The 22,365-nt window shown below is 38.7% G+C and overlaps 1 protein-coding gene across 1 annotated transcript in view; it reads right to left on the bottom strand.

The window, feature by feature from the left end:
- Positions 1-617: 617 nt before the first annotated feature.
- LOC108970689 (contactin-associated protein-like 2) overlaps positions 618-22,365 on the bottom strand; it is a gene marked incomplete at its 3' end in the record, with an annotated part of 60,648 nt that continues 38,900 nt past the window's right edge. The window contains exons 2-8 of the mRNA XM_018936211.1: positions 19,657-20,301; positions 19,309-19,561; positions 15,917-16,136; positions 12,033-12,168; positions 9,554-9,838; positions 3,332-3,862; positions 618-814 (exon numbers count right to left, since the gene is read on the bottom strand). Of these exons, the coding sequence (XP_018791756.1) occupies positions 618-814; positions 3,332-3,862; positions 9,554-9,838; positions 12,033-12,168; positions 15,917-16,136; positions 19,309-19,561; positions 19,657-20,284 (2,250 nt within the window). The remainder of the gene's footprint in view (positions 815-3,331; positions 3,863-9,553; positions 9,839-12,032; positions 12,169-15,916; positions 16,137-19,308; positions 19,562-19,656; positions 20,302-22,365) is intronic.

Here is a 22,365-nt window from a genome sequence, read left to right as displayed (position 1 = left end):
ATTTTTATTGCTGTAATTTTTCGATTACTGCAGCCGATGAAGTATGCGTGCGAGCAATGAATGGAATTCCTGTAATATTTCAAAGGGATGGCGCTGGCACATTGCAAACGCCTCGACGATTTCTCTCCGCAATATCGACAGCATAGCAATTTCGTCTTGCAGTTGACAGCGGCATTATTAAGCTAGGCAACAACAACAACGACAACAGCAAAGCGTTGGATGTAATGCAAAAACTGCTGTGAACTGCAATTGTCACTGACGCTCCGGCGCTTATCCGAGCAACGCAAGCCAAATTCATGAACACGCACGGCATTATGCGCCCAAGCCCCACTACACCGCTTTATATGTATGCTCATGCATGTAGCTTTTAAGAATTCATATTAACGAACGTTAACAAATTTTGTTGTTGGCTGCTGTAACTGCACTGCTCAAAAAGTCAGCGCCCACATGCAGCCTCACTCCCACAGACACACACACATATACATATACATTAACATATGCACGCACACTAAACGCTCTTAGAACTCATATGTATAATGTTGAAATGTTCTCGTTGCTGTCTCATGCGCACACGCCCACACATACTTGTACGAAAGTATAGATGCACTGACACTTACCTCCCAAAATCCATTTCCGGATGCTGTTGTCACATCACTATATGCCAATACGGCTGCTGTACGACTACTCCGGAAATCGAATTTAATATTAAATTCTTCGGCGTGATTTATGGGCCACCAAATGTGAGATGTTGCGAAGGGATACGTAATGGGTATGACGTTGACTTCGTTCTCTAGGAATTCGGCCTCGAGGACACCTAGAAAATAGCAATAGTCATTGGCAATTTCACAAATATATCACTGTCTGACTACGTACACAGTTATATACTACTGAATATGCGCATAGGAAATTGTATATTAGACTTTTCATCGAGCAATTTTCGTTTTAGCGTGCATATGTGCGCAATTAAAGTATGATTTATGCGAGGCGGCCGACAAGCGCATGTGAAATAAGCACGTTTTATGATTGATCTGTGCGTTCCGTTGTAGATAATCAAATGCAACATGGTGCTCAGATAATACACATAAATAAATCTAAGTGTTCTTTGTGTTGAGTATGGTTAGATCGGAAAGAGATAGAAATAGAGAGTGAGCAAATATGACCCACTTTCTACGTGCCCGTTTTAAGTTTGCAAGAAAGTCAAAGTGCAAAGTATATATTGGTCCATATGTAAGGTATCTAAATGAAACTCAAAACGCATTTTTCCTAGTAGTGGTATGGAGAGGGGGATGGGGTCATGTGCAGAAGTTCACGCAAGTGAGGAAAACTCTCTGGTTGAGTTGAGTACTCCTAGTGAGAGTAAAGAGATATGAGCGCTGTCCCGCCAATGGAGCAAAGAAGGTAACTTTGGCACAACGGTCTGTAAATTTAGCCTCCACGAGGAAACATCCCGAATTGGGTTGATACTGAAAGTTTGACATCGAGGAGCTGCAATCACAACAGTCAGCCGAACGATTTTCTGTTCTGTGTTGGAGAGACCGAAGTGTCTAAGTACGAAGAACTTGACAAGTTGGGTGACAGAGGTAATGCTCACAAATTCTACGAAAAAATGTGGCTACTAACAGAAAGCTTCTAAACCATACTCATGTAGAACCCCCAGAAGTGATCTAGTGGCCGATGCTGAGAGCATACTGGAGTTATGAACGGAACACTTTTTCAGCCTACTGAATGGCAGTGAAAGCATAACATCAGGAGGTGGGGAACCCGATTCCTCAATTAATGACGATGGAGCAGACATTTCATTGTCCGACAACGAAGAAGTGCGAATAGCAATTACCCGACTGAGGAACAAAAAAGCGGCGTTGCCGATGGATTGCCTACCACTGCCATTCAAATAAGCCGACTGACTTTAATCTGTTAATGTTGGTGAATATATGTGATATTCCAATGTAATTTTATCACGTATATCTCATTATGAAGCAAAATATAGTCAGGCGGTCAAATGAGCATACGACCTAAAATATAAGTGTATGATATACCAAATATGATTATAATCTTTTGACCCTTTCGTTGAGTAATAAGCGTTGTCTAGTTTATATTGGATAGTTTTCATTGATTTCCGATATGGTATCCACCTCACAGAAAGAGTTAGTATAGTCTTATCTTTAAAGACTGCAGTACTTAATGCGGAAGAAGTATCGAAGATACGATTGAAACAGAACTTGTACAAATTCAACGACTGCGATGAAATTTATATACTTTTTATGTATACAATTTATGCAGATGTCAGTGATAGTATCGTACAGATGAAGAATCTTAAGTCCACACCATTTTTACGTTCGCAATGATAATATTTCGAATTTCATAAATATAATCGTGGAATTCAAAAGCTGGAGAAGTAGATGAGCTTACAATTTTTCTTAGATAATTTGCCCTCACATCTTTTAGAGATTGAAGTAAGTTTCAACCAATCAAATGCAGTTTTTTATACTCTGCACACTTTCGCTTTTTATTTTAACACTTTCCATGGTATACTAAAGTATCTAAGTCTTGAACTTTGGACGATCTTTTGAAAATAATACAAAACAGAATGAAAATTCTAAAATGAAATAATCGACTGTATGAACTTTATATATTCAACAAAGTTCAGTGAAAACCAGCAACTGTAATGGATGTCTAACGTCGACTAATTAAACTCGAACTCCATGGTGGGAAAGCAGGTGAGTGAATGACATGAATTCATATGAATTGGCATAACGTAAGAGTAAATTTCGTATTCACGACTACTGTATCATTCACAAGTAATGTGAAACCACAATAAACTGGTTCTAAAATATTCGAAAACAAGTAAGGAAGGGCTAAGTTCGGGTGTCACCCCTCCTCCCTAGTGCGATCCTTTGTGCCAGATTTCATTTTAATATCTTTATTTATGGCTTAGTTATGACACTTTATAGGTTTTCGGTTTTCGCCATGGTCGGCAGTGGGTCGATTTTGCCCATCTTCGAACTTAACCTTCTTATGGAGCCAAGAAATATGTGTACCAAGTTTCATCATGATATCTCAATTTTTACTCAAGTTACAGCTTGCAGGGACAAGTTACAGCTTGCACGGACGGACGGACAGACATCCGGATTTCAACTCTACTCGTCACCCTGATCACTTTGGTATATATAACCCTATATCTAACTCTTTTAGTTTTACGACTTACAAACAACCGTTATGTGAACAAAACTATAATACTCTCTTTAGCAACTTTGTTGCGAGAGTATAAAAAACTGAATTCTCGCGTTATAAACAATAATTTATTTTAAAAGCACTGTTGCTATTCACTTACCGTGATAGTGCACTTTTGGATTACTCTTTTGTAGTTCATATAAAATCGATACATCATTATAGTAGACATATTTAAGGCTGCCAACGAAATTGTTCTGTGATAGTAAGCCCTTCTTCTTGTGTAAATCGGGGCCGCCGCCGAAGTAAATTTCGGGATCGAATAGCAGATTGGCGCTTGATGTCGCCGGTATATCGAGCACTTTCATTTGCTGATCAAGTATGATACGCACTGTGCGTCGCTCATGGTGAATGGTTAAATTATGCCAATTACTACGTGTCAACTCATCAGTGAGCACTGTCGACAGCACGTTATCACCGAAATCCATTTCCACATGAATTGATTGATTTTTTATTGAGGCGGCGATGTATTGATGTTTCAGTGATTCGCCGCTGGCATAGAAAAGCGCTGAATCGTCGAACTGTGTGCGAAACATGAGGCTAATGCGGGTGTTCGAAGAGTGCACTCGATCCTTCCAGTCGTAAATGCGATACGAGACATAGCTAGAGCCACGTAGAGTCATTATCGTTGCCGCTGTGTTGGTGGAGGAAATATAAAAATGAATAAAATTTAGTTAAATGATTATAAAGGTAAGTGGTGAATGATTCAAATTGTATGTGCTAGTAATTGTATCATATTTGGAGGCTATCTTAAAAAAAATTAGATTTAACAGCTCAACAGCCATCAACTTTTTATGAGCATTGACAAGAGTTCCATGTTCAACGCCATGTCTACATTTGGTATCCCTGCAAAACTCATTTAATATAGAATGACGTTGAGCACAACCAACAGATCCGCCAAAACACCTCTCCTAAGACTTTCGATATCTTTCGGGCACTTTCTTCAATAACAGATACACCGCAATAGCACTATCTAGTATAAGAGGACAAGGTACGCACATGTTATTGACATCGTAAACCTTAACGTAGAAAAAGAAGCGAAAGAGTTTGGTCAAGAGAAAGTACCAGAACTCCACATAAAAATATTCCTCGCGACTTGTGAGCTACGTTGTTGTTGTTGATGTTATAACAGATACCAATTCCCGGATGGTGAGAATTAGATAAGCGGTCATCGATGTCAGCCAACGGTAGACTCAGGAAACGTACTGTTGGTGTGGGTCTGGTCTAGATAACTAGGTGTTTAACCTGCTGAAGTATCTAGAACGAAGCTCCGCAATTCCCACAATAGCCGGTTCTACGTTATGGGAGTTGATCCGGATTTTATCCGGCCTTGTTGGCAGCTAAGAATTTGAACGACTTTTTCTATTTTAGGACCGGCATAAGTATCGCCAAAAAGCTAAGCTTGCAGATCAAATGCAAAATAACTCTGGTCTATGGCTGCTATTTTGGAATCGGTAGGAAATTGAGCAGCAGATTCCTCTCCCGAAAAACAAAAAATTATGCTCTATAAGTGTCTTGTGGTTTCCGTCGGAAACATGGTTGATAACGAACCGAGATCAAAAAGCATTCGAGAGAACTCTTTTTTGCAAGGTGTTCAAAGCCGTTCGTGCAAACGATGTGTGGCGAAGCGGAACGAACGACGAACTGTTTGAGCTCAAGAGCGACATGGATAAAGTTGAGCGCATTAAAAACCCACGAATGCCCTTAACCTGTACTATCGTTTAATCTCTCTAAATTTAAATCTCTTGAGAGTTTGATCGAAAAGTCTTCAATTTTTTTGCTTTTTATTTCTTTGTTTTAAATGTATATAAAAACCACAAAGATAAGGGTTGGGGGACAGCAGAGACAATGAGAAGTTTTTTTGTTTACAAATTGTATTAAATTTTCAAATTATTAATTTGAATTATATTTCAGACGTCAATATAAGCTTTGAGACCGCTGTTTACGACAATAATCTCCTTTCTGACTTTGCCATTTTTTGTGCCATAGTCCTGCGCGCATTCCAATACTCGATGGCCAGCAATTAACTCACCGAAGGCTACACGCTCGCCATTGAGGACAGGCATGGGTTTAAAGCTAATCGTAAAATTGAGCAATCCATATGGAAAGCCATTAGTTAGATAACATTTGGCAAACGAAAGTATGCAGGAACCGGAGTCGTGTCTTATCATGTTCATTTCATGCTGGAAATTTGATTTGCTCAAAACGCGATTTTTGACAGTGATCTCTCCCTCGAGCCACAAACCGGGAAAAATACGTATAAATTTGAATAAGTCTGACTTTTTTTCGGAGCATGTGCGTGCAAACTCCAATACCATTTCGGGGCAAGCTTCTGTGTAGAGTTGTATGACAATGCGTCCTAATGGCCGGATGTCTTTCACTTCCAAGTCTAAGAAAACTTTTGGATGCAGCAATTGGTCCATGAGCAATTTCTCACGAATTTTTAGACTAACATGCGACCGCTCAAACTTCAAACGGCTGCTGCTGCGTGCCGAAATTGGTATGCCAGACTTCGATAGCATCGGCTTGACACGCAAGAGGCGGCAGCCCAGAAACTGATTCTCCGTTTCAATATCATCAATGCGACGCAAGAAATGATGCAGCTTGGTTTGTGAAATACGCTTGTGCGTGTTGTAGCTATTGCTCAAGCCGTGCGTACGTCGTATTTGATTGAGTCTCTCCAGCAGCTCTATATTTTCTTTAATGATACGCTTTAAAGCGTACTTGTCGTCACGCATGCCTCTCATATTTAGGTAGACATCCTTTTTGATGTGAGGTGGACCAATATCGACGGCGCTGGAAATTTTACTGAGCGCTTCCTTGTGTTGCTTGTACATGAGTTTTTGCGTAAAAGAACCGCGAAAGAGGCTGCGCTGTCGTTTACCCATTTTGTGCATATATGAGGATTTATGATATCTGACTGCGTTGATGAATGGTGATGATTTTCAAGTGAGCCTTGGTTTGGTTTGAGACACGACAAAATTTGACTTCAAATATATCAATTCCGCGAAACAATTGAACGAAACAGGGATGAAGGCACATAAATATTTCGAAATCAAAGTGTCACAATCATATTGTTTTTGGCGTTGATGTATTTTGATTAAATGTAAGTCGTTGCTTATTTTTGTTGTGTGAGCTGATTTGTTTGTTTTTAATTTGATCCATTAACTGAATTTTTTCAAAATGTTTAATGACACTTGTTATAATTGACAATTTTCGAAATATTCCTTCATTTTTGTTTGCCAGAGTTCAACAATTTTAAAAGACTACAATTTTGCCAAAAAGATTGAGTAAAAAATTTGAGAATTGAGCTATTTACATGGCAGATAAACCGTTCATATACGGGTGAATCCATCAACTTTACCATTCGGATATTACTGAACTCCAAATGTACATAAATGCTTTACATTTATCAATTTCCTTTTGTGCACCTGTCCCCACGGAATGATGCACTGGATAGTGTATCGATCGCAAAGTTCGATAATTTAAGCATACATGCGTGTTTAAAATTTTCCATTTGGTTTTCTCATTTAGGTACGGTGAGCCAAAATTAACCGGCGCGATACTAAACACAACCCTATCGATCGTGAGGCCACATAATCTGTTGAAATTCGCATCAAGTGCAGGCAACCTAAAGGACCGTTAGTTTTGCTTTCTTCAAACTTGACAAGGAAGCAAAGCAAATGGGTCTGGCAGTGAACGAGGGCAAGACAAAATATCTCCTGATCTCAAACAAACAATCGTCGCTCTCGCGACTAGGCTCCCACGTCACTGTTGACAGTCATAAGAAGAAGTCGTTGCGAACAGAAGAAACGACCTAAGTAGTGTGTACGCCAGTAAAGAAGAAGGTCCGCTCTGAAAGATTTCCTCAAAGATTGTATCATTGCCTCAGAAAATACTATATGCCAAATTTCGTGAAGATATCTTGTCAGATGAAAAAGTTTTTCATATAAAAAATTTATTTTGACTGTTCAGTTTGTATGACAGCTATATGCTGTAATGACGCCACCTGAAAAATTTCTCTAGATGTTATAGCTTGTGTGGAGCAATAATTCATGTAACATTTCATGAAGATATTATATCAAATAAAAGAGTTCTCATTCAAAGTAACTATCACCAAATATAATACACGTATGACAACGATTTTTCTAGTCCTCGAAACACTTTTCATAAGCACTTTTTGGGTTGACATTTAGTCATCAGCCACATGAAAAGTCATGCGGAGTCAAATCTGGTGAATACGGTGGCTGATCGATGGCATTCAATGCACGAAATGCTATTCAACCATTCAATACGGCCAAATAGAACACGGTATTGACCGTCCGTCCCTCCGGAACAAATTCATGACGCACTAAGCCACGAATATCGAATAGTAATGAGTATTCGTCGGTGACGTTTTTTGGTTTCGTTTCGTGTTTTTGCCCTCCGTTCTGATAACACTGGATCACAAATATGAATTTGTTTTTTGTTCCACGGATGCCACTATCCAATTTATATGTGAAATGGCTCGCTGTCGAGTAAATTTTTTTTTATGGATACGTTTTTGAGATATTTGCAATTTACCGTTATTMRAMMAAAAAAAAAAAAGCTTTCTTCATTTAATCATGTATATCTCACTGACCAGTTGAGCAATCTTACTGCAAATTATAGAAAATAAAAGTGAATAAAATTTCCTAAAAATATTGTCTACTCCATTTTTCCATAGGCCTTATAATTTCTGAGAATTTGATTAATCACTTCGTGGTTTTAAATTTTGTTATGAAAAAATTAAAAAAAAAAAAAATAAACTTTGGATTGGAAAAAATTTTAAAACAATAGATATTTTTTAATTTTTTTTAATTTTATATGAAGTCCTGTTTCTTTATAAATAACTAAGCTGCCAGCGAACAAAACCCATGGATAAATATTAAAGTTGTACATGATCAAATAAATATATCCAAGTCGCGCAAGGTCAATGTATACGAAATGATTAATCAATTTCTCAGAAATTATAAGGCCTATGGAAAATGGAGTAGACAATATTTTTAGGAAATTTCATTCACTTTTATTATTAAAATTATTCGATTTTCGGAATCAGCGAGCGATTCCACATACAAATTGTATAGTGGCGTTCATGGAACATTTTTGCTGTAAACTAGTGTAATTGTTGATTTTTTTTAGAAGTCGAGCTCATAAACTCATGTCTCATCGGCAGTTATTTTACTCTGTCTGGCCATTTCTCTAACACTGGCCTGACGAATTTCGAGAAGCATATACTTAATTTTTTTAATATCTGGGCTTTGTACCACTCGTAGGCTTGCATTTCTGATAAAACTGAATCAGCGTGAGTCTTTTCTAACATTCGCAAGGATTTCGCCACGAAATGTGGTTGGAAATACAAAATTAAAGACAAATTCTTTGTTTAATATTTCTATCCATTGTTAAATCCCAACGCACTACTGAGCTGTACCGACTTTCGCAGCTGCTGTAAACAAACTGTTTGGCTTTATTTTCTATATATTTTTTAGCTATATCATTTAGCCGGCGAATTTAATTACAATTTGCGGGTGCTCGTTTGTCAGAATGTAAGTATGTCTCTGGGTCTCCCTGTTCGAGGCATGACATGATTTTGGTTTTCCATTGCTTGACTCGTTCGACTCTCGTTGGTAATTTTTTCGGGACCTTTTAAGAATCATTTGTATTTTTTGGGACCAATTTAGAACTACTAGGAAATTATTAAGGATTTTTTTTGATTAGTTGGCTCTGAGAACTATTTTTACGGAAAGATTTCTTGAAAAAATATGCATATATACATTGTATAGTTGTCGCCTATAGAAAAAATTGAAATATAGCAAATATTACAAAATAGCTATTAAATTGAAATGTTTAAGAAAATATTAGAAGCAAAGCAAAAAACAAAAAAACAAAAAAAAAACAGAATAGTAAGTATAAAACAGGATTTGATGCATATTAAGATAAAATGGATTTAAGGCGACCATAAACTCCTTAAAACGGCATATTTGCTACAAGCAACATTTAAATTTATGTTTGAAAATTCTAATTCCAACTAAAGTTTCTAACCACTTCTGGCAGAACTAACGTAAAAATTATGCGAAATATTGCATTTAATTCTATAAAAAAACTTTTACTACATACATTAAAATTACCAGACATATATGGTGTTAGTAATTTCCTAGTGGGTTCGCCCATATAAATGGTGCATCTACCGCAGTTACTCATATAAACCATTTTCATTTAACAAACTCCTTGTTGTGATTTGTTTTCATGGTTTTTGAGCGGTTTTTATTACTAACTGTAACGTTCTAACTAATATTTAGATACTTACTGTAAATGTCGCAGTGTTCGCCTTCGTATGGGGTGCCAAAGCAATCGCATGAAATGTCATAATAGTGATTAATACAACGGGAGCCCACAAAACACAAATTGTGTCTGGAATTGCATTTGTCGGAGCAGCCCTCATTGACGTTCTCGTGCTTGGTGGCCACAAGCGGGGCGATGGGCAGCAAATCGGATGCTGCCTTACCCGAACTCAGCACAACATTCCGGATGCAGCCCACAAATGATTCAATGATATACTTGACGCCATGCAGTTTCTCCTCCGATGAAAGACCTGCGGTGCAGTGTGTGTGTGTGTGTTACGTATACGCCAGCGAGCACCACACATAGCCGGTGTTGAGAGAAAGAACGCAGCAGGTTATTACGTTTTTGTGTTTGGTTAGTTGTGGTTACGGCATTGGTTTTTGTTGTTGGTGTTGGTGTTTTACAAAGTTTTGGCCATTTTGATCCAACGTTGTTTTGCGTTTAAAGTTGATTGCATATACATAGTTGTTGTTGTTGTTTTTGTTTTTATCGTTGCGGTTGCGTTTTCCATGTCCATAATGAAGATTAATTAACATGTAAGAGTAAAAAAAATTTTTATAAATAAATTGTTGTACAATTCAGTGAGTTTGAAACACATGAAAGCGTGTGTTTGTGAGTGTATATGTACGTGTATATAAAGTGTGTGTAAGTGTAAATAAATTGGCGTGAGTTCGGCATGCAAATATTAAATTGCACTACAGCGATAAAGTGAAACCCCAGCAATACCAACACTATTGTAAATTTTTTGCTACCAACAAGAGCATTATGTTGTGGTAAATAGAAGAACCCATCGCAACCGTTAAATGCATGATATGAACTCACAACCTATTACATGCTATATGTATGGACCCTCCTAGATTCTTCTCGAGTAAGTAGACTGGAAATAGCTCAGGTGCTAAAATTTTTCTAACTTCATTGAAGGAGAACATAAACAAAATGTAATAAAAGGGTAAAATATACTAGAGAAATCAACGGTTCGAAATTTTGGTATTGGTATAAGTTGAGTACTTTCTGAGATATGGTTTTTGGTCCATAAGTGGGCGACGCCACGCCCGTTTTCAATTTTTAAAGAAAGCCTGGGTGATGCTTCTTTCTGATATTTCTTCCGTAAAATTTAATGGACTCTTAACGCACTTTTAGTGATTTTCAACATAACCTTTGTATGGGAGGTGGGCGTGGTTATTATCCTATTTCTTCCATTTCTGAATTGTATATGGAAATACCTGAATGAAACAACCCTGTAGAGTTTGGTTGACATAGCTATAGCAGTTTCCGAGATATGTATAAAAAACTCAGTAGGGGCGGGGCCACGCCCACTTTTCCAAAAAAATTACGTCCAAATCTGCCCCTCCCTAATGCGATCCTTTGTGCCAAATTTCAAAATCTTTATCTTTATTTATGGCTTAGTTATGTCACTTTATAGGTTTTCGGTTTCCGCCATTTTGTAGGCGTGGCAGTGGGTCGATTTTGCCCATCTTCGAACTTAACCTTCTTATGGAGCCAAGAAATATGTGTACCAAGTTTCATCATGATATCTCAATTTTTACTCAAGTTACAGCTTGCAGGGACGGACAGACGGACGGACAGACGGACAGACAGACATCCGGTTTTCAACTCTACTCATCACCCTGATCACTTTGGTATATATAACCCTATATCTGACTCTTTTAGTTTTAGGACTTACAAACAACCGTTATGTGAATAAAACTATAATGCTCTCTTTAGCAACTTTGTTGCGAGAGTATAAAAATCCTGCAGAGAATACATCCAAGAACCAGAAAGTGAATAGGGGAACTTTTAATTCAAAATGGAAGCCATAAAAGAATACGACAGGTCTGGACAGCAGATTGAAGGAGAATTGCGGACAACACGATCTGGACAGGCCTACTGAATGCAACCATGAAGAGACGGAACGATTGCCGACGAACGAGAACAAACATTTGCAAGTCGTATGTAATAAAGGGTAGACGTAATAGTTGAATGACATAGCTGACACCTAAAATATATTTTTATATAAAACTATGCTTTAACGAAAAAAATACTCTGAGCTAATACTATAAAGCTAATGAAGAAATAGTTATATTCTCAACAGGGCTAAGAATATCTCGTGTTGCGGGTAGGATGCACTCTTAATTCTAATCTCAGAGTTGCAAATAATGCATTAAAAATGACACTACTCAATAAATATGAAGAAAAAAGTTCTGTGGGATTTTTAAGGTGTTCTTAATTTGACTACGAGTTCAAATTTTTTTATGACGTACAGCTACTTTTGTCAGAATAGCTCTGATTCGTTCGGACAATAAACAATATTTCTATACTGGTTATTTACAATTTTGCATAGCTCTCTTCTGCGCTATATCGATATAGCTATGTACATATGTATGAAATAACAATTATGGTCTATTGTAGCTAAAAAATGATGTATCAAAACGCTAAATACTCACCTCCGACCAGCACCACAGACGGCAGATTCGTCGACACTCCATAGTTGGTGTCGTGGTTCAAACCCTTCAGGTAAACTTCCTCTTGACTGTTGTCAACGCGTGCAATCAATCTTGCGCCATGGACATCGATGCGTACCTACAATGATCGATGATGGACAGCAAAGAAGAAGCATTAGTTTGCTGAATGACCTGAGACAATCCAAGCACGCACACACACACACTCATTCAAACTCTTGGCACCACTTTTTACTGCAGTTAGGAGACCTCTCTACTGAATGCTTGGCTCAGCCGCATATGGGTACGCAAATACATATATGAAATTGAAATTTCTAAGATAAATGGAATCGACTGACATAGAAAGAAATTGATTTGTGGTTAAGAGGATGCATCAAAAAGGGTTAAACCTGAATAGAATGAGGTTGTATTAATTATTTCATTTCAGATTTCTGAAACTGCGTAGACAACTTGCAAGTGCTGCTTTTGCTACGGCATGCAGAGGTTAGGAATCAGTAAAAATTGAAACTTACGGTTGTTAAAAATTACTTTTCTCTTTGTAAACACTCAAACAGTGATTTGGGAAGGTACTTTTCGATGTTGGCATCAAACCGAACCCAAAGGAGAAGGGTGTCAGATGTGCAGAGTTAGCAGGGTATGCAAAGAGCTGGCTAGTGTCATGTGGGGACTCATCAGGTCATACAATATTCAGAACGAAGCTGCACAAAGGTCACTCTCGTTTTTCGCGGTAACTCGAGACCGTCTTCTTTAATTGGTGGCATTTTGACTCCAATTATGCGACTTACTGAGAAGGAGTCGGTGAAGGTTTTAATGGTTCCACGGTGAATGGCAGTCAGGACTTGCTGGAAGCTAGTTGCGTCCGACGACTGGTCGGCGTATTGTTTGATATCGTTGACATAATTGAGGAATAACCTCTTCGTACCCCTAGGAGGGATGATTTCTCTGAAAGAATTCATTATGCCCCTTAACTGGAAGCAGACTAGCTCCACTATGGGAGGCATCTTCTCGTAGTCTGGAGTGCTGTGTTCTGACAAGTTTGTGGTCTCCTCGCCTGTCGTGGTTAAGGACCGGCCGGCCAATTACCTTATAAGTAGCCAACAACGTTTCTCTTTTTGGAATTTGTTGTGGCTCTGTACTTTGGCGATAGTGCAATGAAGGAGCAGAGACTGTCGAAAGTCACTCCTAAAATGCCAATAACTGCAATATTAAGGATCGTGTCACTCGGCATGATTTGCTGTCTGAGGTAATCGTGCAATCTCCGAAGTAATTGCTGGCAAACAAGTTGACCGATCAAAATACAGTTCTTCTATGTATATGTGAAAGGTGTTATGATTTCGCTGCAACCGAAATTAATTTCTTGCTTGTTTTGAAACTAATTTTGGAATACTAAGCGTCACAATTCCTTCAATCCATTTTCAAATTTTAACAGTTTTAAATTGAAAGTACTTTCAGTTTGCAATGTCTGACGCCTGCTTAAGTGCATTTTGCGGTAGAATCCGCATCAACGTAAGTGGGTAATGCGCACACATGCACACAAACACACACATACATGTCTTTTGTTTTAGATTCACAACTGTGAATGATTGAACTCCCATCAATGATAGATAAATTCCTAAATTGCATTCATTTGTATTTGATTTTCTTCGCACACTGCAAAAGCAGGTTTAGAGAACAATAAAAAGATTGGAAGCAAAATTAAAATAAACAAAAAAAAAAAAATAAACAAAAATGAATGCAACAAGAAAATGCATTCAACGGGAGCGTTATTAATGACTATCATCGGCATTTTTCAAGAGTTCACCGAGTAGAACTTGATGAAAGCTATACTCATAAATTCTGCGACCTTTATGTGATTGGATATGAGGGAATGAGTAAATATGTATGTATGTATGTATATTTGCTCGACGTTAAGCAATGTTGTTGCCACACATTTGGTTGATCGTACGAGACTGCAGTGTTTTTGTCGCTTTCAACAATCAATGCCAAAATGTGTGATTGATAAGTGGGGGACAGCAGCAAGCGGAGGACTGTGATGCTTTTGCGAGAGATAGTGATTTGAGTACTCGGAGAATAAGAGAAATATGTGTGAACTACTTGTAGTACATATGAATTTGTAAGACACTGGATTTAAGCATAACCGCAGACCTCTATATATATATATAGTCCATTGTTTTCGTGCATTAAGCTCATTTTCGCAGAATGTTGAGTTCAAGTTTACTTGGTTGGTTGGAGGCACAGGATCGTCAAACCGTAGGCGGCGCCACTTTGGACATCACTAGGCCGATTGTGCTACCGCGTGCATTACGAACTTGTCTAATGGCCGCACTTGAAGTCATGCTTGAGCACAACTTCATCTAATAATCGGTCAGGCAGCCAAACAAACACTGCTACAAATGACAGCAGAAGGGTATGGCAGAGATAAGGTAACCTGGTCCCAGCGGATGAAAGATTTAAGTGGTGTAAGACTATTGGCCCTTCTGCCAAAGATCAGCATTACCAAAAGGTGAATTTCACCAAAAGGTCTTGGCAGAAAAGCTGAAATGAATGATTCCACTCTCGAGCTACTGCTTGGGAATAGTACAATTAAGTGGTACACTGTTGGCTCGAAAACGTTGGAGAGAATCATTGCAGGCGTCACAGGATCACGCACCAAACTCTCCATACCTATGGAAAGTTTTTAGGCAGAAGTTTTTGGAATATGTCGGTGTATAGAGATAAACTTTAAGTAATAGACATTCCTCGTTTATCAATCAAACAATCAATGTCCAGTCTTATCTGGCAGAGGGCTTGATATTCACAATGATAATGTTTCAGCTTCTCATCATATTTCGCACCTGCTCTGCTTTCCGCTGGCTCCACTTTTCCGATTTTCTGATTTTTTGAAGATGGAATCTTAAGGGTAGGTGCCTAGGAATGACCCCTATACTACTTAATACTAAGTTCCTTATTTTATAGAAGTAGGAGGTTATTGGACTGCCTACCATCAACACTACCTTAAAGTAACTTTGTGGTATGAATTGTGTTGCCCCTCTTGGTTTCATTGCCTCAAACAAGCTGAATGGTTTGGATCAAGTTAGGGGTATCGTGCTTCCAGCTGTGCATGAGCGGGACAACTCGTCTACCTTTTCGTATGGTATTCGGTATTATGACTGGATACTCAGATGAGTTACATGCTAAGAGTCAAGTTATTGCTTTTTTGCAGAATCTATTAAAGTTAGACTTGGTAATGGCGCTATGAAGAGCCTTAAGTGATGCTGTCGACTGGAAGGTTTATGGACTTGCTGGTTAGAGCAAAAGTCCAACTTTTGTCTGCCAACTATTTCGGAATGCAAGACGGAATTGTAGTCATCCGCCTTTCGGAATCCGTTGGAACTATCCAGAACTCCAGATCCATTCTTTTCTACTGGGAGTAGAGATCGAGTTCATACCATATCCCTAGTGACGTCGACTCCAATGACTTAAGCATTGCATCATACTTAACTTGAAAATGTATTGGACGGAAGTGGAGGATACACTCGAAAGCCATGCATTTTCCATTGCGACCGTAATTCTCAGCAAGCAAGTCCGTTACACCTAATCCAGTGGTGTAATGCGGCACTTTTTAAATACTGCCTTTCACCACAACGCACCATAAGTTAGTATGGGATGGATGATACTTGTACAGACAAGCTTTCGTCCCATTTGGGGTCGTAAACCCCACTAAGGTTACTAAGTTCAATTAGAGTTATAAAAAAAAAATATGTATCTGCACGCACATTTATGACTTTATCAGCAAGAAAAGTTTTAAAGAAAGCTACTCCAATATGTACATTAAATATGATGTCATATAAATAGTAGATTTATATAATATATATGTATAATAATTTTACCATCACACTGTGCCATTCGTCACGATTGAGTCCTTCGCCCACGGTAACGCTTGTCGAGTGTTTCCCAAACACGTGCACAACCTTCAGTTGCCCTTTTTCCACAATCACATATAGCGCATATGGGTCTAAGTTAATACGATCCGGATTTTTTACGTTATGATAGACGAGTAGACCGTGTGGTAGACGCGTACGAAATTGAAATGAGATCTCTCGGCAAAGTCTAAAAATAGATGCAAATTATAACTTATATATTTGCTTTATAAAACATTACTCAACAATATAAATAAGGTTAAAAAGCTCAATTTCATCTCGCTGACTATACTGGGACTATACATTCAGTACGCATTGGGTACAGAAGCTGCAGGAAGCTATTTTCTTAAACTGTAAGCGTTATAAAGAAGTCGCAAGAATCGAATAACAAATCATGATAAAATGGCTATTTTCGACGCTTTGTATGATCCTAGATCTGGAGATTCACAAAGAGCTAATGTTGGATCTCTTGTATCGATAAAGCGCCTAGTATTCATCACAGATTTAAGGGCTTTGACTTTGCAACCAAAAGTACACGCAAAAATGTACAATGCGTGGTTAAAATAAGGGATATTCTCCAACCCGTAGAAAGTGCAGCGATTGGTTCTACTTCCTAAACCAAAAAATCCGCCAGAGGAACTTTCATCATATCGATCTCTGTGGAGGTTAGACACATTTGGCAAAGTGTACAAAAGCATAGTAAGAAACTGCTTGGAGTTAGAAATCAGAAAGATAGTACGGCTTAATGAAAAAGTGGTCCATCATTGACGCATTAAGGTGATGGCAAGTGATGGAAAGGCGGAACAAAAAGTATTGCGCGTTGATCACTCTGGATATGAAAAATGTTTTCAACCCAGCATAGTGGTCAAAGATAATCAAGGCTCTGTATGATATACGTGGTCCTCAATATTTTATGAAAATTGTCATGAGGTATTTTGTAAACAGGCGGTTATTATTCGATACTGACCAAGACATCAAGAGAGTTTTAGAATCCTTTATATGAAACTAATTGCATATGCGAATCAACTTATTGTGGTAGCAGTGGCTAAACACCTAGATTTAGCCATCTAATATGCCTGGATATACAAGACTAAGAAGGATCTGAATGAATATTCTTCGGAGACTGCTCAAAACTGACAGTTTTTCATTTTGCGAATGTCATTTTCTTCCCTAGAAACCGCGTATTGGTCAGAACGTACAAACTGAACGATCGGAATCAAGTGCTTGTAACAAAAATTTTTTCGTTCGATGAATTATCTTCAGAAAACGGACATATTGAACAAGGCAACGGAGCAGTCTCCGAAGAATATTCATTCAAATCGATTGACTATGATATAGGCATACCAACTGACCGATCAAAATAAAGTTTTTAAGATGTCTTTTGTAATGTAGAGGGTATTATAGCTACATTCTGAGCAAATGAATTTGAGTTTTTTCTTGTTCTTGAACTCAATACTGCATAGTATATATGTATGTAGATTTGAATATTAATATAATATGTGGAAAGAGCCAGTGTTAAAGTCGGTATCGACTTTCGATTTACCCGGTATGTAAACTTTTTCAATACCGAAGTTGACACTGAAATGTGATGTTACTTCCTAAGTTAATTTAGGAATGACTTTAGTAAATAGTCAGATCTGATCAAGCTTTATAAAACCAGACAATAATATAACAGAATAATAAATATAATTCTATAATATAATAATTTTTATATTTTTTGTTTGAACGAAATTTACTATGGGGTTTGAGTAAATACTTATTAATCTTCGCAGTTCGCAAACATATGTTGTACACAGGAGAGGCTAAAATTCATGATTAGTTGTGCAAACGCTAGCTGATTGCTGATTGATTGCCAGCTGGTTTTTGCATTTGAGTAAATAAAATGTATTTGGAATACTTGAATGAGATTTGTGTGCGAGTGTTTCGAAGCCAATTTCAAAGCTCTCAAGCACACGCTGCACAAGGTCCATCACAATGCAGCGCAAGCAATCAAGGAACTCATGCTGTAATCACTCATTATGAATGCTCTTGGAAGCAGCCTGGTCTGCCATTTAAAGTTGTAGCCTGTAGCCTGCCGCTTGCCTCAAATCCATAAGAACCAACAGCAATTTATAATATTTGCAGCTCGATTCATTTGCATGTGCGCATCCTTGCACATAGATATGTTCATATGTAGATACTGCATTTATATCTTATTCGTATTGCTGATATACGTATGTATACATTTATACATTCTGAATTCAACTGTTATGTATGAACGTTTTACTTAAATAATTTACGTTAGGTTAGGTCGATTGCCTCATCATAACACGTGTGGCATGGGATAGATTCGAGTGTTGAAGAGGATAGCGAGACGCCTATGCAAACAAACCAAGAGAGAGGCCGAAAAGCGTGAGTACGTGCTCGACAAGGTGGCCGACAGGGGTAATGCTCGAAAATTCTACGCAAAAATGCCGCGACTAACAAAAGGTTTCAAGACCGGGGCATACTTTAGTAGAATCATCAAAGATGATCAAGTGACTGATGTCCAGAGAATACTGAAATTATAGAGGCAAGACTACTCCTACCTGATGAATGGTAGTGAAAGCATTAGACCAGGAGATGATGAACCCGATTTCTCAACAGATGACGATGGAGTAGACGTTTCATTACCCGACCATAAAGAAGTTCGAATAGCAATTGACTGTCTGAAGAACAACAAAGCGTCGGGAGTCGATGGATTGCCGGCCGAGCTATTCAAATATGAATATGGTCGGATGAAAGGCCGGTCTGTTATGATACCCAAAACTCGTAAATAAAAGATAGACGTTTTGATTTGGTCAAAAATTTATTGAAACGGCTGAAAATTGCAAGATATGTTTCCTTATTCGGAGAAGATAAGACCGTCGAGATGTTTCAACGTCAGTGTAGCTGGAAAATGGAAAAGAAAGTGCGATTTTGGCAAAATAAATTATGCCGAGGTCAAGTAGTTCAGAAATCTTCTGTTTCGCCGTCGCACCGGAACAAGTCTGATTATGAAGTAGCTAATGATACTTCTAGTGAGGATAGGAACCTCTTGATTAGTTTTGAGCCCACAGTTAGCGAGCTCAGCGGTACTGTTTTTGGAACGAATGCTCACCTCCTTGAAAGAGGCTGCACTTTAGAGGAGTACCACTACTTTCAGAAAAAAATTACAGTGGTCCAGTTTCGAAAATCGTTTACTATGCTGGCATTGTTGTTAAATGCCTTTTCTAACAAAACAAAAAAANAAAAAAAAAAAAAAAAAAAAAAAAAAAAAAAAAAAAAAAAAAAAAACTTCCAACATTTTTTTCAATAAATATTCTATAAAATTTCATATACATTTTTTGCTACGCCAAACTTACCTTAATTGAAATGTTTGTATAATGTCACCGTCCATTTGGATGAATGTGTTATTCTTGGCAAAGACGAATGTTTTCTCCTGACCCGTTTCGGCAAACGTTAGCTCTGGGCCACGCTGATCGAAAGGCACAGGGCTGGAGTCCGAAGCATCGCCGCCGCCATACACAGGTCCCACAGTGTTGGATGACAACTGCTGTGTTGACTCGGTGGTGCTGGGTTCACTGGTGGTGGAACGCAGAAAAGGAGGCAATGTGTCTACAACATGAAGAAAAAATAAAAATTAATTAATTCGGTTGTTTTTTAATAAAAATGTTTCCTTCGATTTTTTTTTTTGTTTGTTTTTTACTTACGCGGTCCTCCAATGCAATGATACAAGCACTCGGCCTCTGTGTTGAAACGATTTTGCGGATTGCCATCACAGCCGCCCCAAATGAAGGTGGTGCACTCGTTGGAGAGCGGCTCGTAACGCCATTTGTAAATGTATTGCTTGCAAGGACCCGGATCACCTGGCCCAGTGCACTTTTCGTACAACTTCTCCCTCGGCAATACGCTAATGTTGCTGCTGTTGCCACTGCCGCCGCCAGGTACACCGATGCCGACCGCGCTTGTGCCAGCTGCACTAAGCAAATCGATATTGTTGCCGCTCGTGCCGACGGCTAGGCCGCCGCTACCGCTGCTGCTTATAGAGTTGCCGCTAACAGTGACGTTGCTCGCAATATTGCTGCCACTATTTATGCTCACATTGGGATTTCCTACGGCATTGTTGTTGCTATTGCTATTTATATTACTATTGCTAACGGCACTGTTGCCACTAACATTGTTGTTGCTGCTAGTGGAGCTTAATCCAGCACCACTTTGTGCGGCAAGCGTATTGGATGCGGCGGGTAGCGCCGAGCAGATTAGGAACGCCTGCGTGAGGAGTAAAAGCAATAGGAGATAATCATGGTGCCGCCGCGCCATCACTATGTTGGACCGCATTGTGCTGAGTTTATTTGCTGAAAGGGTGAAAACTCATTAATAACATCACTGAATAGGGAAATGCCGAGCTAATGAAGGAAAACATACAAACTATTGATGTTTCTGCAAATTTCAAATTTCTCACATAACATGCCATCTTAAACTTAATTAATTAATGATTACTGTAAAGAACAATCCACAACAATTGGTTGTTGAATTGGAGTACAATTTTTAATTCAACTAACTATAGCAGGGCTATCCTCAACTTGAATCCAATCTATTGAGTTGTGTGTATTAAAATCATTTGGAGTACGAATTGATGAGTACCAGATGTCTGTCTGTCCGTTCGTCCGCCATAAGTTCTGATCCAATTTAGCTATATCGATCTGTCTGTTCATCGGTCCTTCAGTTTTAGAGTTTTTAGATGTCGATCTGAAACTTTAGGCATCGTTTTCTTCCATAGAAGCTGCTCATTTGTCGGAAACGCCGATATCTACACACTATTAGCATATAGCAGCCAAACAAACTTAATGCTCGGAAGAAGGGTAGAGTAACTTTGATTAAGAGGCTCTATTCTTCAACCGGACATATTGAAGTACTTGGTACTTATCCATCGACTATCTTATAGTACTACTTATCGTACAGAAGCAATTGAGAAGGGGGGAAGCTTTCACCACAAATGAATGGCACTCATGCCATTCTTGACGTTGCACCTGGTAGGTGCTTGGCGGCGAATGCTGCTATAAGACTTAGAGAAGCTGGGTATATGAGAGGGCCCGGTCAGAAATTTTCAATTGATTCGATTGCATTCCTCCGCATCTACATCACTGAAATGCAGAACCTGCTCCTGGCGGTTTCTTTTAAGCTCAAATACCTGTGAGGGGGTTTTATTCGGGGCGAAGGCATTGATGAGCTTTACACGGATGGTTAAGAGGTAGACTAGGTGATGGAGTCTTTAGTCGGGAGCTCTCCATCAACACTAGTTTAAGACTATCAGAACAGCGTATTTTAAGCGGAGATGAATGCCTTTAAGGCAGCAGTAGATATTCTGTTCCGAAGTGTAACTTCCTTTAGAAAGGTGTGCATTCATTCTGATAGCCGAGCGGCTATACTAGCTTCGCGCTTGCTAACTGTGTATGGGTACCCGTTCAAAGCGGAATCGCCGGAATCGCCGGAAGCTGCAAAGCTGATGAGCTTGTTAGGAAAAGCATCCTTTTCTCAAATTCAAATGGAAACGAGTTGATTTTATGATGTCTTCTAGTGTCTGCCTTTGATCCTTTGGTTCGTCAGGGAGCTCAGCAAGCGCTGCTAAAAATCAGATATAACCGCCACAATTGTAGGTATTATTTCTTAAAAAGAATGCCGGTGAGAACGTAGCCATTAATGGTGACCATCGTGCCATAAACCGTAATTTCACGTTTTCGGCTGGTCGATTAGCCACTGTGTGGTGTCACACCGTAAAACTTTTTCCTGTGATGTTCTTTGAACACGTGTCATTCGCCAGTTAACAGTCGAAATACCATCTGAGACATAACCGGGGTCAACAATTGAAAGCGATACTTTTTAAGAGATAAATGCCAAAGAATGTTCCTTCGAATAATAATAAACATTCCCCATTCAATTTGAAGTTCTTTGTTTTTTCTTTGAAAAAGTAGGGAACTTCGAAATGGATCACCCTTTATATATCTTTATTGCTATAGCAATTTAATATTTGTGCTCAAGTATATAATATATCTTAGCGCTAAGGTTTCTTAGTTTTCTGAAATCATCATTAAAATGATGCAGTGAGCTATTAAAGCGCGGTCGTCACTCACGCGTGTAGAGTTTACGTGAGGGAATGACTGCACTTAGACGCTGATTCGCAACTCGTTTTGATGTTACATGGTGCAGGCATGACACTAATGAGACAATATATAAGTTATCGACTTGTATTGTACAAGTCTAAAAAAAAAGATTTTTTTGTTGGTCGCAAGACCTTTATTGAATCACCAAAACATTAATACTAATATTAATTCTACTTATTCTCTCTTAAATATACCCTATTTCTACCTGTGTCAGCAATTGGTGTTGGTCGGCGCATGCCGGATGTTGTTGCAAGTGTT

This window comes from Bactrocera latifrons, unplaced genomic scaffold, assembly GCF_001853355.1.
Source record: "Bactrocera latifrons isolate USDA-ARS-PBARC rearing strain unplaced genomic scaffold, ASM185335v1 scaffold_309, whole genome shotgun sequence".
NCBI classification, from domain to species: Eukaryota; Metazoa; Arthropoda; class Insecta; order Diptera; family Tephritidae; genus Bactrocera; species Bactrocera latifrons.
This window is presented reverse-complemented; position numbering and strand designations above follow the sequence as displayed.